We start from the raw sequence: 22,861 nt of genomic DNA, 5'->3' as shown, positions 1-22,861 counted from the left end.
TATCAATGTATGACAAAATTAGAGAGGTCCAAAAGAGCTTTATTAAAAAAAAATAAAACCAAAATATTAGAACGATAAAAAAAATTCATTCACACGTTTTTAAGTCATGAATTTTCTAATCATTCTTTTTTACATTACATTTAACGTACAAGATATTAGCTCTTACTTGAAATAATTTAGATTAACATTTCATTATTTTATTAACAAATACATGGACTAGATTTTATTACTTTATGTTTTAACAAGAATTACTAAAGTCTTCAGTGGTAGGAGGCACGGCACCATCAGTAGAGACCTTTAATAGTTAATAGATATATATATAGAAAACCAGCTGAAGTTAAGTTACATTTAGTGGGTCAATATATTAGTAAGGCTTCAGCTGCTTTAGTAAAATAGACATGTTTCTGGTAGGGTTGACTGGTGGTATAGGGACGGGCAAGAGTACTGTCAGTGCCATGATCCAGGAGATGGGAGTCCCGGTCATTGATGCTGATCTCATTGCAAGACAAAGTTAGTTATTATTGTACATGTTTTGTCTGAGGTTAAAATGTTGGTTATTATTTCAATTGTTGCCGCTAAATGAATCTCTGGAATTTTATAGTTGCTATCATTCGTTTTTTATATTTCTAAGAATTCTTCACTGGTATTTCTGGCACAAAATACGTTTAAGTGAGATATTTAACATATTATTATGTGTTCAAATTGGTAAATTTATAGTAGTGCACCGTTCTTTCTTTGGATATTAGTAATATGTGTAAAAAAAAAATCACCAAAAGCCAACCAAACCTAACCTAATCAGCGGAGCCCCCTGCTTAGGTTAGGCTAGGTTAAATAGAACGGTGCACAAATATAAAAATATCTGAAAATTTCCCCTTCACTTGTTGCCACTAAACAAATCTCGTGAATTTTATAGTTAAAATCGGTAATTTTGACAAATGTAAGACACTGCTTCAATGGTATTTCTAGCGTAAAGTACGTTTAAGTGGGATATTTAACGATTTTATTATACTTTCGGATATAGCGTGCCCTTAAGTTATAAACTACTGAAACATTTAGGTCTCCCTATTCTGAGAATTTTATACCCCAAATTTACCATTTGGAAATGGAAAATATCAACACAATCGAATTTAATTGATTTTATATACTTTTCAGTCTTCGTCTGTGAAGAGATGTTATCTGTGTGAAACCGAGTTAATTATGAGTGTGTTTACATCACACATGCGCAATGTTGACTGACGTCTTCCAGTCATGACCAATGATGTATCAATCTCATCACGCGATTTTTTTTAACCAATCACTTTTGAATTTTTTCAAAGGAAGCATTCTGGGTACAGATTTGAATTTCAATCACCAGTCTGACAATGGCCGTGGTGGAGGTTGGGTGTGATTCATACTCCTACAATTATTTTTAGTTTATTGCCGAGTTTTACGAGAAAGACGATCATGCGATCCAATTCCTACGTAATCACGGTGTTCTCCCTACGTCTGTTGAGTGTTAGGTTAGTATAAGCTAGGTCTACCAGGGGTCCGGAGGCGGAGTCCCCAGCTAGGGGTTAGGTAAGGTTATGTTACGTTAAGTTGTTAGGTTAGGTTAGATGACTCGTTTTTGTGTTCTCACCCACCCAAAAATCCCGATTTCCCAGGCTCTCCCCCATTATTGTTGGGGGGGGGGGGGGGCTAAAAATGATGGTCGGATTCGCTTAAAACACACCAAAATACACTGGAAAAACATATTGGTCAATCCCTAGGAACTCATGTCCAAAAGTAAAAATTTACCTTTTTAACATTTTATTATGTATGTTCGAACTGAAGATACACACCCAGCATATTAAATGATGTGGCGGTACACACCCAGAACATCGAACGGCTGTGGAGCTCCCCTGGTTAGGTTAGGTTGGCTAGATTGGATTCAAAACTGTTTTTCCGGTGGTTTTTGATGTATTTGGAACACTTTTAACCTTGATTTTTATAGCAAATCTCTAGATACTGAGATGAAAGGGGGCTTATCTCAGAAGCTATTGATTTGCACCAGAAATTAAGGTCAAATTCGTTCATAACACATCAAAAAACATCAGAAAATCATAGTTTCTACTTTTATTTCTTATATGATTTCGTATAGTGGCAACAAGTGAAAATTTACCAATTGTTGTTCCTCATTCCACATAATTTGCCTCAAGTTATATAAGATACAGTAATCTGTGAATTCCTTTTGCTTTCACACTTTCATAATTATCAATATAATTGACACCTTTTGATTTTCAGAATGGTAATAGTTTGCAATATCTACCTGTTAGAAGGAGACACTTTAGGAAGAAATTATTTTGAAAAATTTGGTAATGATGGAAGAGACAGCAGTAAAAGGAACAATTGCACCAAGTTTCTGGAGATGCTATGCTATTTACATGAAACTAAACACGAAAACACAAACAACAATGGACCTAACCTAACTTAACTTTTCTAACTGGAAACCCCAGACCCCTGACATATTAAGCAGAAATTAGTTACAGTAAACCCTTGCTGTTCACAAGGGTTAGGTTCCAAGGAATGGCGCAAATTGGCAAAACAGCGAATAGCAACTTATACTACCTTCGTGCACTAATGTTTACCTATGCTGTGTATAAGAAACTTAAATCACCAATGCTAGTTACATTTGTTTGTGGAAGTTTGGAGCTTGATGAAGTGGTGGTTGGTGGAGAGGCGGGTGGTGAAGAGACGCACAGCCGGGAGGTGGAGCGTGGCCGGGAGGCGAGTGGTGAGGTGGGGGGTGGCTGGGAGGAGGAGGGTGGAGCGGTGGCAGTAGCAGCTGACTGAGTGAGGGAAGGAGATGAATCAGCTGAGTGAGCGGCTGGTTCTTTCTTGAAAAACACCTTGATTGGTATTTGTTTCCTCTTGGCTTTGAGGTCTTTAAACATTTCCTGGTAGGGAAACAATACCTGGTTGATTTCTCGGACCATCTTGACGTTCCGTTCGATGAAAGGGTCAGTTACCACTTTCACATGTATTTCTTTCAAACTGTAATTATTATAAGTTTATTTTCATTAGCTTACTCACAGGATATCTTCTGTTGACAGTTGTGGAGCCCGGCAAGAAGGCATGGAAGAAGATCAGAGAAACATTTGGAGATGAAATGTTCTTAGAGTCTGGTAAGTACGACTATGACTAGCTGAATATAATTATAATACAGTATTGACATCTCATACAGTATCATATGTGTATTTGAAAGAATCTCACAAGATCAGTAGATTAACTTGCGCTGTACAAGTACCGTTTGTTATTAAGTATTAATTTGAAAGTTGTAATTGCTTATCCATATTCAGTCCTGGATACCTTTAACTCCAATCCTTCATAAGGTGGTGTATATATTTTTTTTGCATTTGTTACACATACAGTAAGCTCCCTGTTATTCGGAATAATTGGTGCAGAGCGGTTCCAGATTTGAGAGATTTCTGGGCAGAGACAAATTATCTTATCCCTAGAAAAAGTCACACATTCCTGGAATTTTTCTAGGCAGTGATAAATGTTTCTACGTCTAAACTATGCATCTTGCATGGAGCACTGCTGTTATAGAGGCATAACTGTAGTCGGATAGACACAGAGCTATATTTATTTATGCAAACACTACTGTACATGTACAATGCTCTATATTTTAAATAAAAAAAATATACTACTGTTTACACTACTGTATGTTGTACTCGCCAGCAGATGCTGTTGTCTTGAGCTTGTGATGCAGGCAGGCCAAATGGTGATATGATGATACAGGATGGTCTGCTTTTTCCTGTACCATCTACTTTGGCAGCTGGTGCTGTCACTTTCCTTTCCCTAAATGAAGGAGGGAATGTACACACTAGTGATGTCACGGTTGTCAGATTTCAAAGCTCCTCAGTTGCGGTTGTCAGGAAGTCACAACTGTGCGGTTGTAGTTGTTTGGTTTAACTTTAAACTTTGATTAATGCTGTAACCTTTGTGAACTTTTCAACTTATCTCCTGAGGATTTTTCCCTGTGAAAAAGCCATAATTTTGGGCAACATATTACTCTACTTTAGTGTACTGTACAACATGTATTCAAATATACTAAGCTAAAGGACTAAAAATTTTATCTCAGTGCAATCTATGAAATATTTATACTCATATTAATCATTATCTTGCAAGGGTTCCAGCAATGCAAGTTATATTCTGCCAAGTCAAGTCTGTCACATTTTAGAAGAGAAAAACTTCAATCCTAAATCAAATTCATCCTGTAAAATTCATCCTGTAAAATTATGATCATTGCCATCTTGCCTCCCTGCTGGCTGGGAGGAGGGGGGAGGAGGTGGTGGGGTGTTCACAGCCAGTGAGGGGAGATTAGTTGTCAGTGGAGGGGGAGGCATGGTGCAGGTCAGGGACTATTAAGTTTTTCTCTTATAAAATGTCACTGACTTAGCAGAATATAACTTGCATTGCTGGAATTCTTGCAAGATAGCAATTAATTTGAGTATAAACATTCCATAGTTTACACTAGATATAAAAATGTTAGTTATTAATTTAGCACATTTGAGTACAAGCTGTACATTAAAGTACAGTCATGTTTTGCCCCAAATTATGGCTTTTTAATGGGGAAAAACAAGAGGTTTATGCTCATCAGATTGTCCAATGCTACCATTGTTTACTTTCCATGTGTGAAAAAGGTTACAAATGGTCACCTGTAATTAAACAAGTTACTGTAAAGATCTAAAAACATTGTTCACTGTATCTATTATTTTAGCATATTGTACATAAAGGCAACACAGTACTTGGAGGGCCCCACTGCCTAATGAATTTCTCAGCTCAACCCTCGTTTGTGATTGTTTCCCAACCAAAACAACCGCGTGGGTTCGTGCGTTTGTTTCAGTTGTGGTGGTTGTGATAATTTATGCGGTTGCTCTGCAGTTGTGGTTACAGTTGCGAAGTTTCGTGACTTCACTAGTACACACACTGTATACAGTGATCCCTCGGTTAACGAGCGCCTCGGTTAACGAGATTTCGGTTAACGAGTTACCTCCCATAAGATTCTTAACTTCAGTTAACGAGTTTCTTACGAGCCGACCTCAACAAGTTTTCACTTGCATTTGGCAGTCCACCAGCTGTAGTATTAGTCCTCCAATACAGTAATCGGTTGTAGGGCTTAAATTCCTTACCATTTTAGCAAATATCAAGAAGTTTATACTATTCAATAATTTTAAAAGTTTAATATTAAATTTTTTAGTCATTTTAACAATTATTGAACATAATTGAAGATAATGAAACTAGTTTTATGCGCGCCATCCAGCCTCTCAACACACCATACAGGCGTCAGTCTTTGTGTCTTTTCAGTGGAGGTAACATCTTGCTTGAGACTCTCTTCAACTAAACGCTTTTTTTCTGTGTTTGCAAGCAAATTATTGGTCATTTTGAAATTTATTTTACATATTGACAATATATAATGCAGTGCAGTGTTGATTTAAAGAAAATAATCTTGAATTACACCAAGAGAACTAAAATTTTATGGGTGAAATGGCACCATGGGGTGACTTCTCTTCCACCCCAATGCCTTCTCTTCTCCCTTCTCCTCCACCCCCATTCTAATTCCCATCATCTTCATCATCATCCAGGAGCCTTCTACATACACACCTCAAAGTAAGTGTACTTTTCTACATTTTTTGTTGAATTTAGGCAATTTTCGGTGAGCTGGAACCAATTACCCAAAAACCCATTGAAACAATGGTTTCGGTTAACAAGTTTTTCGGTTAACAAGCAACCTTCTAGAACGGATTGTGCTCGTTAACCGAGGGACCACTGTACTGTACATGCACCCTATACACAATAGCCTACAGTCGGCATACATTATAGTACAGGGGGCCCCCCAAATTCGCGGAGGTTATGTTCTCAAAATGGCCGCGAATCGCCAAATCCGCAAATAAAATTTTTGGCTTGGGGGGGGCATTTTTACTTGTGTACAAAGAAATGTGTATTCCCTTTATGTGTTTGCCCTTAGGACAACTATTTCTTTTACCTGTAATATTGTATATGTGTGTGTGTGTGTGTGTGTGTGTGTTTGTAGACACACACAACACATGCAAATAAATAATAATTGGCAAATCCTCTCGTAAATAATCAGAAACAAATTTATTAAAAAATTTGAAAGTCTACCCTCCAGTCTGTGCTCTATTAATAAAGTACAGTACTGTACTAGAGAATGGACTTGAGGGTAGACTCACATTTTTAATAAATTTGTTTCTGATTATTTGTGAGAGGATTTTCCAATTAATATTTATTTGTAGTGTTTTGTCTGTGTGTGTCTACACACACATATTTACATTGCAGGCAAAGGAAATTACTGTTTCTAGAATGAATGGCTCCCTGTTCCAGTCGCAAAAATGATGGCAACTTTAAAACTACCCACAGACATTCTTGGGTACATCCAGGGTGTCATCCATGAATAACCGAGAACCGCGAAGTAAAAATCCGCAAACTTGGCAGGCCTCCTGTACTGTACGTATGGTACTTTCACACTTAATGTCACTATTCACTTTTACGTCTTAACATTGCTTTAACGGTATTCTTGGCTGATTGTATCCTGATACAGTACTGCATGATACAACCGGTATGCAAAAACAGCAGTGAGTGAGTGAACAAGCTTGTACAATGGCAGCAGACATTGAACTAAAAGTGTCACAATACTAGAGTTTAAGGAAATAGGCTGCAGAAGTGCAGATACATCAGCCATTCATAAGAATCCCATGCAAATCACATGACAGTAGTAGCCAATCATAACTCAGGAGCACTCGGAGCCTACCTACCCATGTGCTGGCAGGTGATGCAATCTCTCGGAAGTTCATTCGAATGCCTGGAGCAGAGAGATTTTTCTCAGAATTTGTTGGAATTGTAAAGAAAAATGCCTGGTAATGGAAATTTCTGGGGATGGAAGATTCCAGCTTACAGTACAGTATATTAATTTATTTTTTATTTATTTTGTTAACAGCACAGTATACTGTATATGGGTAGTTTCTATTTTAATTCATTCCTTTTTTTTTTTAATATTGTTGTACAGCAGTGGTCCCTAACCTGTGGTTCTGGCACTCGCGAAACCATTTTATGGAGCCCGCAAGGATTTATTAGAAAATTGTGAATTATATGGGATTCTTTGAAAGAGTGAAATTATTGCAAATATGTAATAACTTGGTACAACTGTTGTGTACAGGACGTGTGTATTTACCCCAGAGAGAGAGCCAGCCTTCTCACTGGGGTAAATACATACATCCTGTCCAAGAGTAAATGTAAAAAATATGTAACTGGTAACAGCTAGACGTGTAAAACTGCAAATAACTGAACAGTATATATGAGATTTTTGTTTCTTGAACGTAGATCCAAAGTTTTGGCTCTCTCACTATATTTACGTTGATAAATGTGGCCTAGAGCCTCCAAAAGGTTGGGACCACTATTGTACAGCATATAGCTACTGTCTACTGTATTGAGTCACATTTTTGTTTTTTTTATGAGCACAAGTGGCTTGAGTTAAATACAATAAATTTTACATTGACCTTGGGGTTTTGCTTCTACAGACCCAGCGGATTGTAAATCAAATACAAGTTGTACCTCTCTAGTCCGGCAACCTCGGGACCTGACCGGTGCCGGACCATGGAAATTCACCCGTTTCCTAGATAGATAGTGACTTGTGCTTACTCTTGGAAGCACTAGCACCACTTTCTCTGCTTCATAGTCTCTTTGAAGACATATTGAAGGGTTAAATGTCGTACAGTAGCTTCTCAAATTTCGCGAGTTTTTAATTCAACATTTTTTATTGGAACACACAAAAAATAAATAAAAAATTTTGACGGCGGAAACTCGAATTTCGACGGGTTTGAACGGCTCACCAACGTTCAGACGTGCACAATCGTGTAAACAGCGTCATTTCTCTTATGTACAAAGGATTCATTATTGTTTATTACTGAATGTCTTTTTGATTGAATTAATGTTTATGTGTGCAAAATGAGCAATGCAACTCATTAATAATACGTAGAATATTAAAACACACGAGGAGACGAGACGGCTTTGTTTTCGTTGTTTACAAAACCAGTGACTGACTGGTTCTACATATAAAACTGAAGAAAATAAGACCCTGGTTGTAGCTGTAGTAAAATTAATATGGTTGTTTTAAGTAATGTTATTTAATGTTAATAAATGGAACAATAGAAGTAGCTAACGATAATGGTAAAGAAAAAAAGAGAGATCGCGTATGTAAGTGCACACATGTGAAAACATATCGTTATTACTCTACATAAGAATATGAAAGCAACACTTATTTACCGTTCATATATATTTTAATTAATGTTTCTGATTTTTTTTATTGAATTAATGTTTGTGTGTGCAAAATGAACAATACAATTCATTAATAATACGTGAAATATTAAAACACACGAGGAGACGAGACGGCTGCCGGCATTGTTTTCGTTAATGCTTACAAAACCAGTGACTGATTGGTTCTACATATAAAACTGAAGAAAATAAGACCCTGATTGTAGCTGTAGTAAAATTAATGTAAAAAAATTAATATGGTTGTTTGAAGTAATGTTATTTAATGTTAATAGATGGAACAATATAAGTAGCTAACCATTAATGGTAAAGAAAAAAAGTGAGACTGCGCATATGTAAGTGTGCACATGTGAAAACATATCATCATTACTCTACAGAATGCCGGACTAGAGAGGTACAACCTGTACTGTACAGTAGTTTATCAGCAACGCTAAATTTTGATTAGCAAGTCCCAAAATAAGGATGCAAATTTCAAGTAAAATTAGTTGTTATTATATACGTATATTCATATTGTAGAAATTGGATAAAGAAAAAATGCCTGTATAAACAGTTTATTGACATGTCTCACAGCTGATAATGTCACTGCCAACTCCTCAGCCGGAAGGAAGTGGTGGTTGCAGCTGTATGAAATGAGTGCTATGCAATTCAGTAATTTCTTTTAAGGTAATTTTAGAGACAAACAGAGCATGTTATTCCTTACATTTCAGTAAAATAAAACATTTATTTATGTCTTCACTATTCTAAATCAGTGTGTGTCGATGCATGTGACATCAGAAGTTTTACCTTTGGTAATGTTTTAAACACTGCTTTATATTGCTAAGCTTTCACTATCTATTGACTTTGTAACATCATTACTGTATGAAATGTGTTTTCTGTATTATACATGTACATTTTTTACTTGAAGCTTGAATATCTTTCTATATAATATCCTCATAAAAATGTTTAAAAATTCTTGGGCAGAATATTTTGCACTTTTTCTTGCATGTTTCATAGTTTCATACAATGGAAAGAGTGTGTTTTGCATGGATTATGTATACACATTTGGTATTACAATTCAGTGGACTACAGATTGGAGAAGCGTGGATTAGGTGGGATTTAATATACGTATGTCATAATATATTCAGGCACTACTATGTATTCTGTAATATGTTGACATTAAACCTAATATACGTATGTCATAGTATATTCAGGCATTACTATGTATTCTGTAATATGTTGACATTAAACCTATGTACTGTATTACCAGTTTGTATTCCATTTGATCAGGAGAACTTGATAGACCAAAGTTGAGCAGCCTGGTGTTTACTGATGCAGAGAAGAGAAAGACCATCAACAAAATAACTCATCCAGAGATATATGGTGAAATAAGGCGTCAGGTCTTCCGCTACTTTCTGAAAGGTTACCTTAATGTTATTTGAATAACTTTATGTGAATTTGTGAACTGTACAATAAAGCTAAGACTCTTTGATTAGGGATGTATTATCAGCCATTGTCAATTTTTTATTTTGCTTCTCCTTCTCTAATTTCTGGGGTGAAATTTTTGCCAGGGTCTGTGGTAGACCTTTTAAGTTTACATTTGTAGAGTCCAGTTAAATTTATGTGAATACAGTATCGTGGAATGCCTCTGCATTTAGCTCATTGAGAAGGAGTATAATGTATGAGATGAAAGTCTTAGGTATGTCAGTGTATTGTTGTATACAGTGGCAGCTCGTGATAATATGCATAAGGGGACTGCAATTCTGTATAAATTTGCCACAGAAAAAATTTATTATTTACCTTAGGATCCAGTTTGTCAGTTGAAGTTCATGGCACAAATACTCTGGGGCCCAGCTGGGCATTACTTGAAAATACACTCCATGCGGTGGATCTTTGATGAAGCAAAGTGATTAGTTAATTTTTCATTAAAGTCCTTTATTTTTGTGATCATTTTATTTTCAATGGATATAGTATATGATTGCTAAGCAGATAATCTGTCATTCACCATGGTATTCCGCAAGAAAGTCTACTGTGAAGTCAAAGCGTTGCTATTGTACCCCTCCACCGCACGTATCAGATAGGTCACTGGACTGCAGAGATTGAAGATGCAGCCTAAATTTCGGTGTAGCACTGGCAATAAACGCGTAAAAAGAACGTACAATTGCTTACTTGCAATGATTGTCAACTAAGTTTAGGTGTATTATTCTTATGAAAATAGTGTCAATATATTATGAAGATAACATTCTAACTGAATCTTTTATAAAAATTTGATGAAATTTTTTAATTCTGGTATAGAAGTAGATGTATCTTATGTCTGGCAGTTTTGTAAGGGGGGCTGCAGTCCTTATGGACGAGCTACCACCGGTTGTATATATATGTTACTGTACAATATGAATGCAAAAAGAACTTAAAAGTATTAGTGTAGCTTAGAAGGAAAAAGTAAACCACCAGTATAACAGTCAGCAAAAATGTTGATATACAGTAGCAGTACAGTACAGTGGCAAGAATAATGGTAATGCATATCCAGGCTTTCACTCATTAACCTTTTCACTATGGGGGGGGGGGGCACCGCTTTTATTATTTTATTTGGCTAATGCCAGACAATTTTATTCAAATCAGAAGGGATGCTGTACACAAGAGGTTATAGGTACAGGGATGATGGGGTTATATTCATTTTAGTCTCTGCCTCAAGGACCAACTCAGTAATATTGAATTGCTTATTTTAATGAAAGGCTTTAATATTTTCTTTAAAAATTTCAGGAGAGCAATTTGTGGTGTTGGATCTTCCACTTCTCTTTGAGAGTAATAAAGTTACATCTTACTTATACAAGACAATTGTTGTTTCTTGGTAAGTTACCAGACCTTATTTCCTTGAAATAATATCAAATTTTGCATCTGTGACATGTCCTTGACTTGTCTTATGGTTGGTTACACTATTTAAGTGGGCAATGCTTTTTTCTGCAAGTATAGCTTCTTCACTAGTTTAATTGGGGTCTAATATTCAGTCTCATTTGATTTGATAGTTGCTTCAGTTTAGGGGCTAAAACCACTTAAAGCCTTAAAAGAAAGTTCATACTCCTGCCCTCTTGGCTCCTACTTTGACACAAAGTATGTAATAGCTCCTGGTCTTAGGCTTCACATAGATCAAGCAAGGAGAATAAGTTAATGAAACACTTGTGAATCTGTTTAAATATTTATTTAATTGCCTAACTTTATGTTCTGCTTGTAGCATTATGGTTCATTTATTTTTCTAAAACAGTGATGATGAGACGCAGCTTGAACGACTAATGGATAGAAACCAGTATACTGAGAAAGAGGCCATAAGTCGAATTGAAGCCCAAATGCCCCTTGAGAAGAAGTGCAATATGGCAGACATTATCATTGAAAATTCGGGAAGCTTAAGCAATACCAGGTTAGCTGAGCCATGCAGTGCTTTTATTGTTTGTGTAGAGGGATTTAAGTTTGTTTATGTGTTTAAAAATATGCAGTTACAGTATATATTTGTATGTTTGTGTCATATCCTACATGCTTAAAGGCATAAATCAAGTATGAGTTCATCTTAATGCATGGAAATAATATTCTACTTTACTCTTACAGTTGAAAGTTTTATAAATTCATTTACAAACAGTTTGAGAGGGAAAGAGAGACTGGTACATTCAAAACTTGGAAATAGAGTAGGAATAGAGAAGGCTGGGAAATTGGTGTTTCTTCTTAAAATTTTAAACAAAGATTATAATTTAGAAGAGTTAGGTGACTAGAGAATTTTGTCCTCCAGTAAAGTGCAAAGATTTTAAGTTAGTTTGAATTATGATTTGTTGAAATCAACAGTTTGCTTAATATTTTGTATGTTTCCTTTCAAGATTAATGCAGTATTTTAAAGTAAAGCTAGATTAAATTTGGAGTGAATTCTGGTCCAAGTAACTGGTACCAGTATAATTTTCATTGATAAAAAATTACAAGAATAATGTGCAGTACATTTATTTTGTATTTGTCCAATAAATTATTATTTATTTAAAGGACTTATAATTTGGTAATTTACATTTTAAAGTAAACTTTGTCAGGCAACATAGAAAATTAATTGCATAGTTGACAATTGTTATCAATGATAATAAAGATTGGTATCTTTTTATATTAACAATAACTCAGCAGACCTTTATTTTTAGGTATAATGACATCTTTCCTCAAATTAAAGCACATTCTTCTCCCTGTTTTTCTGACTTACAGGTTATCACTAAGTAATCTGTGTTATCTCTACTGCTAAGTCACCCTCTGACAGAACATGCCTTTGTCAGAGTACCCTGTCATGCCTAACAGCAGACTTCATTACCTATTGTAGATGGACAATATTTTCCTGCAAGTAGCCTTCTCACCCATCTTAACCAGGATTGAAGATTTGCTCCCATGGTTGTCTCAATATCCAATGAAATGTCAGGTCAGGGGCCAAAACCCACAAAAGACTCAGTTTTTTTAATCCTTTCTGTTCATAAAATAAAATTTCTGCTCCTGATCTTTAGTTTCTACTGGGTCATCAAACCAACAACATCCCCTCCTGGAATTAGCCTGTGTAGTATAGTCTTATTAGTGACCTCACATGGAGCAACCAAGGAGTTAAGCTTGCATATTGTAATTGATTTTATTATCCTTCAGTCTTTGTATTTAGAATCTGGAGGTATGGGATTTTTTAGGGAGTTGTGCAAGCGCAATTTATTTTGCATGGCCCTAAATGACACTGTGTGAGGCTGACCCAGGGGCCATGGACATTAGTAACATTTACAGCACTAACTGTGCCTTTCAGTTTTGAAATGAAAGCAAATTTTGAACTTAACAAGAACTGAGGACCAGAACAATAAGCTTCCATCTTATGACCAAAAGTGGTTCAAATTCAAAGTCTCTTGGGAATTTCAACCCCTAATTTGATGCCTCTCTGGACAGTAAGTAAACCACTGGATCCAAAAGACTCAGATCTGTCTAGAGAGTGTATCATGCTCTTAATTGTGCCACGGTCCTCCGGCAGAAACAGGCTCTGCCAGGGGGTGATTTGGTGGCATGGATCATGTAGGTCACTTGCTTCTTCCTATTAGACATAAATGGTATTAGATGCTTCATTCCTTATTATTTTTTCCACAGAAAGCAAGTAGAGGGCATCATCAAACTTGTGAGGACCTCAAATCACCACATTTATAATCGTGTTGTCTATGGAGGAGGCTTCATGGCTGTTTTGGTGGCTATATTGTACCTTCTTATTTTTCATGTGATAGGATTATTATAGAATGAGGCCAAATACGGTGAACAGTAGTGAAAACTGAAGATTGTAGAGAATACTAACACTATAACACAAACAGTGCTGGAGTAAAGTCGGTCTGGAGAGCACTGTTGTTCTGTAGAAAGCATGCATTTTAACTTCCTTAACTACATGGAGAAAAAATATTTTTTTGTATTCACCACACAGGTAATAGTCACAGTGTCAGCTACGAAAAGTATTTACAGTAATTTATGGTTACTTAAAAGTAATTATTAAATGACTACCCTTTTAATACCTTTTTTTTATGGGGATAATATATTACTTTCTCATGTTTTATTGCCATTTTTATATAAAACTACGTATTTTAGTTATTTCTTTAGTTCAATGTTTTCTCAAATGATAATTTTATTTGCTTACCCTGTGATATTATTTGAGGATGTTTTAGTTATTAATCTACACATTGGATTGTATTTTAATTAAAATTTTACTAATTTATGTTTTATATGAAAATATTGTTTTACAGTTTATTTAACCTACCTAATTTAATGATGTAATATGAACACATTCAAAAGGTGGATATTTTAATAGTTCACCAGAGAAACATAGAGGCATATCTTACCTTTGTTCCGAATTCTTTTCAATCTTACATGTATTCAGTTTTTCCGTGCACTAAAGTATGAGGTTTTGTGCAAAATTATCTTCGGTATTTTTTGTCAACATGTAAATACTCGTACAGTGTTGTCATGTTCTCTCACCAATAATCCAACATTTCTTTTTAATCATTTCATTCAATTGATTTTACATGATGTAAAGTTCTCACTGAATAACCTGTATGTTTCATACTGCTTAATAACTTTGTTTGAGGGCCTCTGAAATCTTGAAGAGCAAGATATACTCCTCAGAAGGATGATTTTGGATAAAGCTTTTGGTAACAGCAGGTTTCTCACCTTGTGAACCATGGTAAAATATTTGGTGTCATTTGATCTGGCAGTTGTTTCCAGCACCAGTTGGACATCAGGTCAGGAATTGAAACCCTCTTATAGGCTAATATGGTTAAGATACCTTCGACAATATAAGGAAACTCCTGCTCCTGATCCCACATTTCCTGTAACAGTAGTTCCTCCTGGTCATTGTTAGGCATTATTGCTGCAAATATATTCATGTAGATGAGCCAAGGAGACTAAGTGTTATGCTTGTATTATTTTATTTTTGTTTTTTGGTCCATTGTAAGCTATACAGTTGGTTAGTGTGTTCAGTGTTTAGAATATCATTTAATTCATTATTTTAATATACTGTACATGTGATGCTATGTGAGTGATGTAATACAGTATGTAGAGTGAAAATTGCCATAATGGACAGTCTTGGCTGTCCTCATAACTTGACCACATTTTGCATTGTTTTTATGTGCAGTATTTGCATATGTCATGTTGTGTTAATATATATTCTTGTTGGGCATTTCAGTCCAAAATGTTCTTTGCTCGTACATTAGCATTATTTAAATGCATAGCTACAGTACAGCAGTTTCCAAAATGTGTTTAGGAAGCACTTAACCTTGCTTCCAATATATCTTAAGAGATCATTCTTAAATTCATTATTTATATTAGGTCTCTTCCAGATCTACAGTCATCAGTGAATGGGTATTACAGAACACCTTAAAGAGAATCCATTGATCTTCAGGCATCATCCAAAGCTCATTCTTAAGATACTATTTTAGTTATGACTCAAGAAAACAATGCAATCTTGTTTTATGGCCTGAGCACAAGATTTAAGAGGTTTTGCCTCCTCTTTTACCTTTAACATTACCAGTATGTATAAAATCTATTCTAGAAACTTGTGTTAATTTTAAGGTACCTCTTAGAAGAGCTGTGACTGTGTGGCTCAATCAAGTACTCATAACATGAGTCTTTTCTTAATGTAGATGTAAATTCTTCAGAGTCGGGTGCTGTCAAGATACAATTGACTAAAACCCCATCTATTGTATTCTATTTGTGGATGGCTTAAAATCCCAAGTCACTCACAAATGACCAGAAGGTAATAAATGAAAGATTGAAATATGAAATCTCATTCTTTGTCATAGGGAAAAACACAAATGGCCTAGTTTCATTTCCTCCTTCCTGTTTGGGATTAGAAATCAGCAGGAGTATGAACTTTCTTCATAGGGCAAAGGAACTTGAATCATATAAATTAAAGTGAAGGTTTCTACTCCTTAACCCTGAAGCTTCACTGCTCCTTAAATTAAACACCGAGTCAATGGTTCACCTGGAAGTGAAGGCTGCTTGTATCAAAAACTTTATCTTACATTACCCTCATAAACCAGGGGTTCCCAAGCATTTTCCAGTGCTGTCGCCAATAAAGTGCAACCCCAAATCATTAAAGTATATATATATATATATATATATATATATATATATATATATATATATATATATATATATATATATATATATATATATATATATATATATATATATATATATATATATATATATATATATATATATATATATATATATATATATATATATTAATTAGAAATTAATCACCTGCACACAATAGGTCAATACTCACCTCCTGACACACATTAAGCAGTAATGTTTGTAGCAGCTCATGAGAATTTCCAGAGAGCAGGGAAAATACCTAATCCCAAATTGCATGAGGTAAACTACAAATGGGATTACCTGTACAGCTGTGGCTGAGTTTGGTGTCCTGCTTATTGCAGAGGTGTGTTAGGGAGGTAAAGGAAAATACTGTACTGACATTATGTCAAGAAAAGAGGGATATTACAGTGCCTAATAACAGTGATGTATGTTGACATGACATATACCTGTATCCTTTCAGTTTAATGTATAAAACAATGTTTATTTCTTAACAGAGATTTTGTGTACTGTACAGTATAGACAGTCGTCCAGCTGATGGCAAAAGGGGGAGGATTAGACATTGTAAATTAGGATCATGTTCATAACAAAATTGATAAATCAAACATTAGGTCAATAGATCATGCTAGAGGATGACAAGAGACTTTTCTCAATAGAAATTTCTGGTAATTAAACATGAATCAACTTGAATAACTTTGAAACATTCAGGTATTATGGAAGTCATGATTTATACTGTTGATGATACAAGTACATTTACACCTGTTGTGGGACTTGTAGCACCAGTACTCTCCCATTAATGGGAAATGAATTAAACCTAAATAAAATTAAATGTAATATTGCAAGTATTATGTGACATTTGGTGCCTTTTAAAGTTTTGCAGTTTAAATATTTTTTGTAAAAGTCAGAAATGTTCAGAATTTTAGTGCAGTACAGTACGCACTCTAAAATATCAAACAATACTCTTATGTCAGTCACATGCATTAATGAAGTATTTTGGATTGAGTAAAAACTCTGTCTGCTGTATAAGAGTATCTAAGATACATTTAAGTTGGAGTATAGATACTGTAATTGGAGGACGGTATTCCCCCAGTGAAGGCCCAGCTTACCCCTTTGATCTCTTCAATTGTAAATTTTACATATATTGACGCTCAAAAACCACTAATAATAAGTGGTAAAAGGTTTACTGCTCAAATACTTCTTGCCATTACCATACTGTATCATGAAAATTGGCTGTGAATTGTGGGGTTAATGTTAAGGTGTAAATATTGCAGAGAAATTTTAAATGTTGATATGTTGATAGTACTTAGTGTTACTATTATATATTGAATATGATTAAAGAAAGATGTTACTTCTCCATTAATAAACACACAATACAATTAATTAATCCTTTCGATGAGATTGTCGCACTATATGTGGTGAACAATGCCAATACGATCACCACCCCATATTCAATCATAATTTTCCCACTCATACTGTAGGACTGCAAGTGTTATCTCAGACATGGTGAAGAGCACTTGTGCATTTTGAAATTCAGGTTGCCTAAGTACCACTAATCCCCTACCATGTTTCAGGTAATCCCACCTGACTATGACAATTTTTTATAATCCCTCCTGACTATGACAGTGTCAGGTAATCTGACCTGACAATGTCAGGTAATACCACCTGACTGACAATGTTAGATAATCCCACCCGACAATGATGATCTCAGGTAATTCCACCTGACTATGATGGTGTCAGGTGGATAATCTCCTCTGTCCATTATTGAAGATTCACTTACCAACTCTGAAGATGAAAAAGATGCATGTACTATTGTATACCCTTCCACCTGCTACAGTCAGCGTTGTCACTCCTAATCTCCGAGAGATGTGAACTACGAGATTATGAACCCGCATCCGAAGCAATCACCTCTCCAGTTTATAGGGTGTATTACCCAGATATGGACTTTCACATATGTATAATATAGTTCATTTACATTATTGTTAAGTATATGTCCTGAATGTGGTAGATTCACTAACCAAATGTCAATGGTTCCTGTTGTCAATCCTCATCTCTCAGAGTTGAGAACCACGGCATATGAACCTGCGTCTGAAGCATTCACTTGTGACTTGAAGAGGGGGCCGGTGTGTGAGGAGGGTAACGGGCTAGTGGGGAGTTGAGGAGGGTAGTGATTGGAAGGTGACAATAGGGATGTGAGAGGGGTAAGGTAAAATGTCTCCAGCTACAACCCAGTACAGTACTGTATTTATTAAGCAAACTATTAATATGTAGTAAAGATAATGATGTATCAGAAATTAGGAAGTGTGTGCCTATGTTACTAGTGTGGTTAATTATATATTCATATATTACTGACCAAATGTTGTGAGACAATAAATAAGCCAAAATGATACTACAGTCCCTCTCCCGCCCTTCCTCTCCATTCACTCACAGCCATCAGCAGTGTTCTGTTCCTCTAGGTCTTTCCCTCCCTGCAGAAACGTGAAGAACTGTCACCATCCCGAGAGGCATACACACACACACGTGTGTGTGTAATATATATAATATGTACCCTGTACAGTATATCCTTAAAACTTCACTTGACTCCAATCCAGTAAGAAGTTAATTACATACAGTACTCAGCCTTGCCCAAATTTGGACCAGGAACCGTAAGTCACCATCCAGCGTCAAAAACTGTTCTCATTTATTAATAAAACAATTTCCTTCTTACTGTTTTCGAAATGAAAAGGACTCCAAAGTCCGCAGAATATTTGTAAGCTCACTTTTTCTCATTACCAAAGATCTAATAAACTTCAATTTCATATTACAGTGGTTAAATTTCTTTACACCTCTCTGAAAATTCCAAAGATATTCATTAAATTCTACATAGTGAGAGCAGATTCCTTTTGTACAGAGGGTATGTTGTTCTAGTGAACCTGGATGACCCTAAGATCATCCAGAGAGGATGTCCAATTCAAGTGGCTTTTGCTGATTATCATAGGGATAGTCAGTGCACTAAATAATAAAGTAACAAAAAGACAGGAAAGCCCTATCACTCTCTATCCATTGCAGAGCTTTGATGAAGAACCAACTAATTTACTGTAGCTTTAATGAAATAATGTCTGTATACCAATATATTTTTCTTCTGTTTGCATATACTTTAAGTTTATTATACAGTGTCCACAAAAAATATTGTTTTAATCCCAGTTATGTAATCAGAGGCATTTTTTGGCTGACTGTAGAGCCCAATTCCTGTATGCCAAATCGAATTAGGCCTGAAATTTTTTATCTGTCAACTCGGTAGTGGAATTCTCTGAGGCCGAGGGGGTTTGTGAAGGAAATAGGATGATCTAAGCATTTGATAAGTTTTGGGGGGTTCAAAGTACTAATGTTAAAACTCGACACCAGAGGGCCAACCAATGATGATTTATAAGATGCAATTGTAGAACACTGAAGGCCTTTAACTCTGAACAGGAAATCCAAAAATTCCAACACCACTGTCTCCGACAATGTATCTGGAGCAGTTAACTTAATAAATTGTTGAAAAAGACTCCAAGCTTTCTCATATTGCATATAAGTTTGGGGCCTATGACCTGCTATCACTTGGTTAACTATGTATTGGAATTACCCAGCAATCTATTTAAACATATTTTGAGAAATTCCAAGCGTAAAGTGCCAAGGATGTCTTGAACTGAGGGTGCAGCACCTGGTCTAGACATCCTTGTTGCAATTGTGGTGGATGCGGGCACCAGTCCAACAGATCCAGACACCACGGTTGTAGGAACCAATGTGGTACAATTAAGAGGACCTTTCCTTGGAAGGATCTGAGTTTGTGAACCACTTTGCATAACATTTTCACAGATGGGAACAGATAGATTGAATTCCAACGGTTCCAATCTAGGAGTGAGCATTTCCTAGAAGATTCGAATTGTTCCAGGGAAGCATAAATTGGCAGCTTGTGATTTTTTTGTTAGGCAAAGAGATCTATTTGTGGAGTCCCAAACTTCCTCACTAGACTCTTGAACTGCGATGGCTTTAGGGACCATTCTGTTTCCGTTGACACTGGCCGAAGACGGGACAACGCATCTGCCCAATTGTTTTGTACTCCCGGTATGTGAGTTGCCTTGAGGTATACTTGTCGTGTTACACAAACCTTGAAAAAAATTTCTGATAGTGTGAGAAGAGTCCAAGATCTGGTTGAGTCTTGATGATTGAGACAAAACACTGCCACTGTGTTGTCCATGGCAAACAGAATTGTCACGTTTTCGAAGTTTGGGTTCGCCAACAAAAAGAATAGAACTACAGCTAATTCTTTGATGTTTACGTGTTGGTCCCGAAGGGAGTTGGTCCACTTCCCTTGGCGGAACTCTCCTTTTGACGAATGGTATCCCTATCCTATCTCAGACGAGTCCGTACAAACAACCAAGTCTGATTGAGGGGGAATCCAGGGTGATGGTCTGATTAGATTGTCCAACCTTGTCCACCATGACAGATGATTCTTGAACTGAATTGGGAGAGAAGAAGCAATATTTCTGTTTCTGCAAAGCAACTTCGACCCCGGATGAGTTAGTTGCCTTTTTCTTAACGTGCCTAAGAACACTACTATGGTGTCAAAATTTAACAGACCCAATAGCTTTTCTCAGTCATGCCAAGAAACCTCTTGCTTTACACGGAAGGCCTCTACTTTGGTTATCACATCTGTTATCTTTGCTTCTGGTAAACTGACTGACAGCTGACTTGCGTCCCAATGGAGACCTAACCAATCCAGTTTCTGACATGGTAGAAGATTTGATTTGACCCAGTTTATATTTAATCCTAGGTTCCAAAACACTACTAGCATATGTTGGGTCGCCCTTTGACAGTCTTCAAAAGAGTTTCCCACTATCAGCCAATTGTCTAGATAAGCAAAAGTTCTTATGCCCTCCGCAGCAAGGATCTCTCAGGGAACGTTCACCAGTTTTGTAAACACTTTTGATGCAATTGTCAGACCAAATGGCATCACTGTGAATTGGTAACTTACATCCCCCACTGCAAACACAAGAAACTTTCTGTATCTGGGAGCAATATGCACATGATAATAGGCATCCTCCAGATCCACCTTTGAGATCCAAGCATTGGGCGGAAGTAGATGCCTCAGATGGTTGTAAGTGAACATCTTGAAACTTCTTTAAGTAATGGACTTGTTCAGGATGGACAGATCTAAGATCCACCTCAACTTGTCGCTGTTTTTCTTGGGGACTGGGAACTGGCGGGACATGAAACACTTCTCTGACTGCAACAGTTCTATCACACCTCTGTTTAACAGTTGAGATACATATTCTGTGAGTAAGGGGGGTTGGTTTCTGACCCATTTTTGGTAACGCTAGAGGAGGGCGCATCAACCAAGTCCATGTGAGGCCCCCTTTGATTGTCTTGTATGCCCATATGGAAGAAGCCCACCTGTTTTCCCAGCACCCCAAACACTACCCAACTGTCTGGCTTCATTGGGAGAGAGTGGTCGCTGATGTGGGTGGTGGAATAGAATCTCCTTCCACCTCTGAACAAACGGCCACCCCTACTATGTCTCGAATTGGTTCTTCCTCTAAAGTTTCCTCTAGATTGATGACTGAACCGTGCAGCTCCTCCTAAAGCAGCTCCAGTGCCCCTGTTAGACCTTCCTCTCTGACCTCCCTGAAATTTTAAGGTCTGAGAACTCCTGGAAACCATAATATGAATACAGAGGGGGTAGTTTGCTCAACAGCTGATTTATAATTAACTAATGCTTGTTCCTCAAACAATGCAGGGGAAAGAGGGGAAGAACGTAGCAATAAATAAGCACTACCACTCAAAGCATTATTAGTGGCTTGCTTCCTTAGTTGGGTTTCAGTTTTAGGGCTTTCAGCAACATCTCCATGAATGAATTGTACAGAAAATATGGAATCCCTTGGATAGCAGCAACAAAACGTCTGTCTACTTCTGAACTGTCCTCATAGTCCAGCACAAACTTAGTCAATGACTGACACATCATGATTGCAGACCAAATATCCACTGCCAACTTCCTAAATTTGAAATCTTCCTGCAACAGTGCAGAATTAACTGGTTCAAATTTATTTCATAACTTATGTCAGTGTATTTTGGAGCCAACATATACTGGGAAAGTTCATTTAGGGAACTATTTTTGTCATTGCATTGGAACTTAAAAAAAAAAAGAACTTGTGAGCATTCCTATCTGAGGGAGAGAATGTTAAATCCTTCAATATATTAGCCCAGACTTCATCTATTTCAGAGATCATTTTGGGGCAAATTTCAGGCCAAGAGATTGTTGTATCACCTTCTAAAAACAAGGAATGAGGACCCACAAATGCCTTGCCTTCCTATTTCTTTGTAAGTGATGGGAAATCAGGAAGTTTAGAAACATTTTCATAAAATACCTTGAATGAGGAATCCACAGACTCAGATGTGGTTGAAAATAAAGAAGACTTAGATCTTACCAATGTTCACCAAGGCCTGTTTGGATCATCCTTACACACAATGTTCTCAATCAGCTGTGTGGGAGTTGACAGCAGCCTGGTTCCACCTGTATTGATTTTTTTATTTTGCCGCTTACAGCAGCTACTTTATTGTGCACCGCACACTCATCCTGTGAGCGGTAGCGCAAAAGGATTACAGAGTAGAGTTTACAAAGGGTCATAATAATTAACCCCCGTGTCAGGATATTATGGCACTGAATGTTACACAGTATTTCATTTACATTATTTGTTTAGTTCTATACATAAAGGGTAACTTATTCACAAATGCGTGAGTACAGGCGTGTGAGGCAGTATGTCTGGCCCCACACTTTGTTATTCACATTTACGTGAGAGGTATTCAAGCACATTGCGTATTTGGTTCTGTACATGAGAATTGATATCGTTACTAAGTGCAAAAAAGTGGATACAATCTTAATATGTCGGCTATCTTGCCATTAGAGATGAAGTGTTGTGCCATTTCACACACAGTGTGCTTGGAC

At 36.5% G+C, this 22,861-nt stretch overlaps 1 protein-coding gene across 1 annotated transcript; it reads left to right on the top strand.

Annotated features, from left to right (window-relative positions):
* Positions 1-186: 186 nt before the first annotated feature.
* On the top strand, positions 187-15,615 carry LOC121878747 (dephospho-CoA kinase-like). Its single transcript, XM_042385108.1, has 6 exons — positions 187-510; positions 3,072-3,143; positions 9,574-9,705; positions 11,044-11,131; positions 11,543-11,695; positions 13,411-15,615. Exons 1-6 carry the CDS (start codon positions 399-401, stop codon positions 13,550-13,552), a joined length of 699 nt encoding a protein of 232 aa, XP_042241042.1. The 5' UTR covers positions 187-398; the 3' UTR covers positions 13,553-15,615.
* Positions 15,616-22,861: the final 7,246 nt, after the last annotated feature.

This window comes from Homarus americanus, unplaced genomic scaffold (assembly GCF_018991925.1).
Source record: "Homarus americanus isolate GMGI-L3 unplaced genomic scaffold, GMGI_Hamer_2.0 scaffold2558, whole genome shotgun sequence".
NCBI classification, from domain to species: domain Eukaryota; kingdom Metazoa; phylum Arthropoda; class Malacostraca; order Decapoda; family Nephropidae; genus Homarus; species Homarus americanus.
Note: the sequence above shows the minus strand (reverse complement) of the source record. Positions and strands in the feature narration are given on the sequence as shown.

Coding starts and splice junctions, on each gene's coding strand:
- LOC121878747 (XM_042385108.1), top strand. CDS start 399: ATGTTTCTGGTAGGGTTGACTGGTGGTATAGGGACGGGCAAGAGTACT. Junction 511..3,071: donor TGATCTCATTGCAAGACAAA/GTTAGTTATTAT, acceptor TTCTGTTGACAG/TTGTGGAGCCCGGCAAGAAG. Junction 3,144..9,573: donor TGAAATGTTCTTAGAGTCTG/GTAAGTACGACT, acceptor CCATTTGATCAG/GAGAACTTGATAGACCAAAG.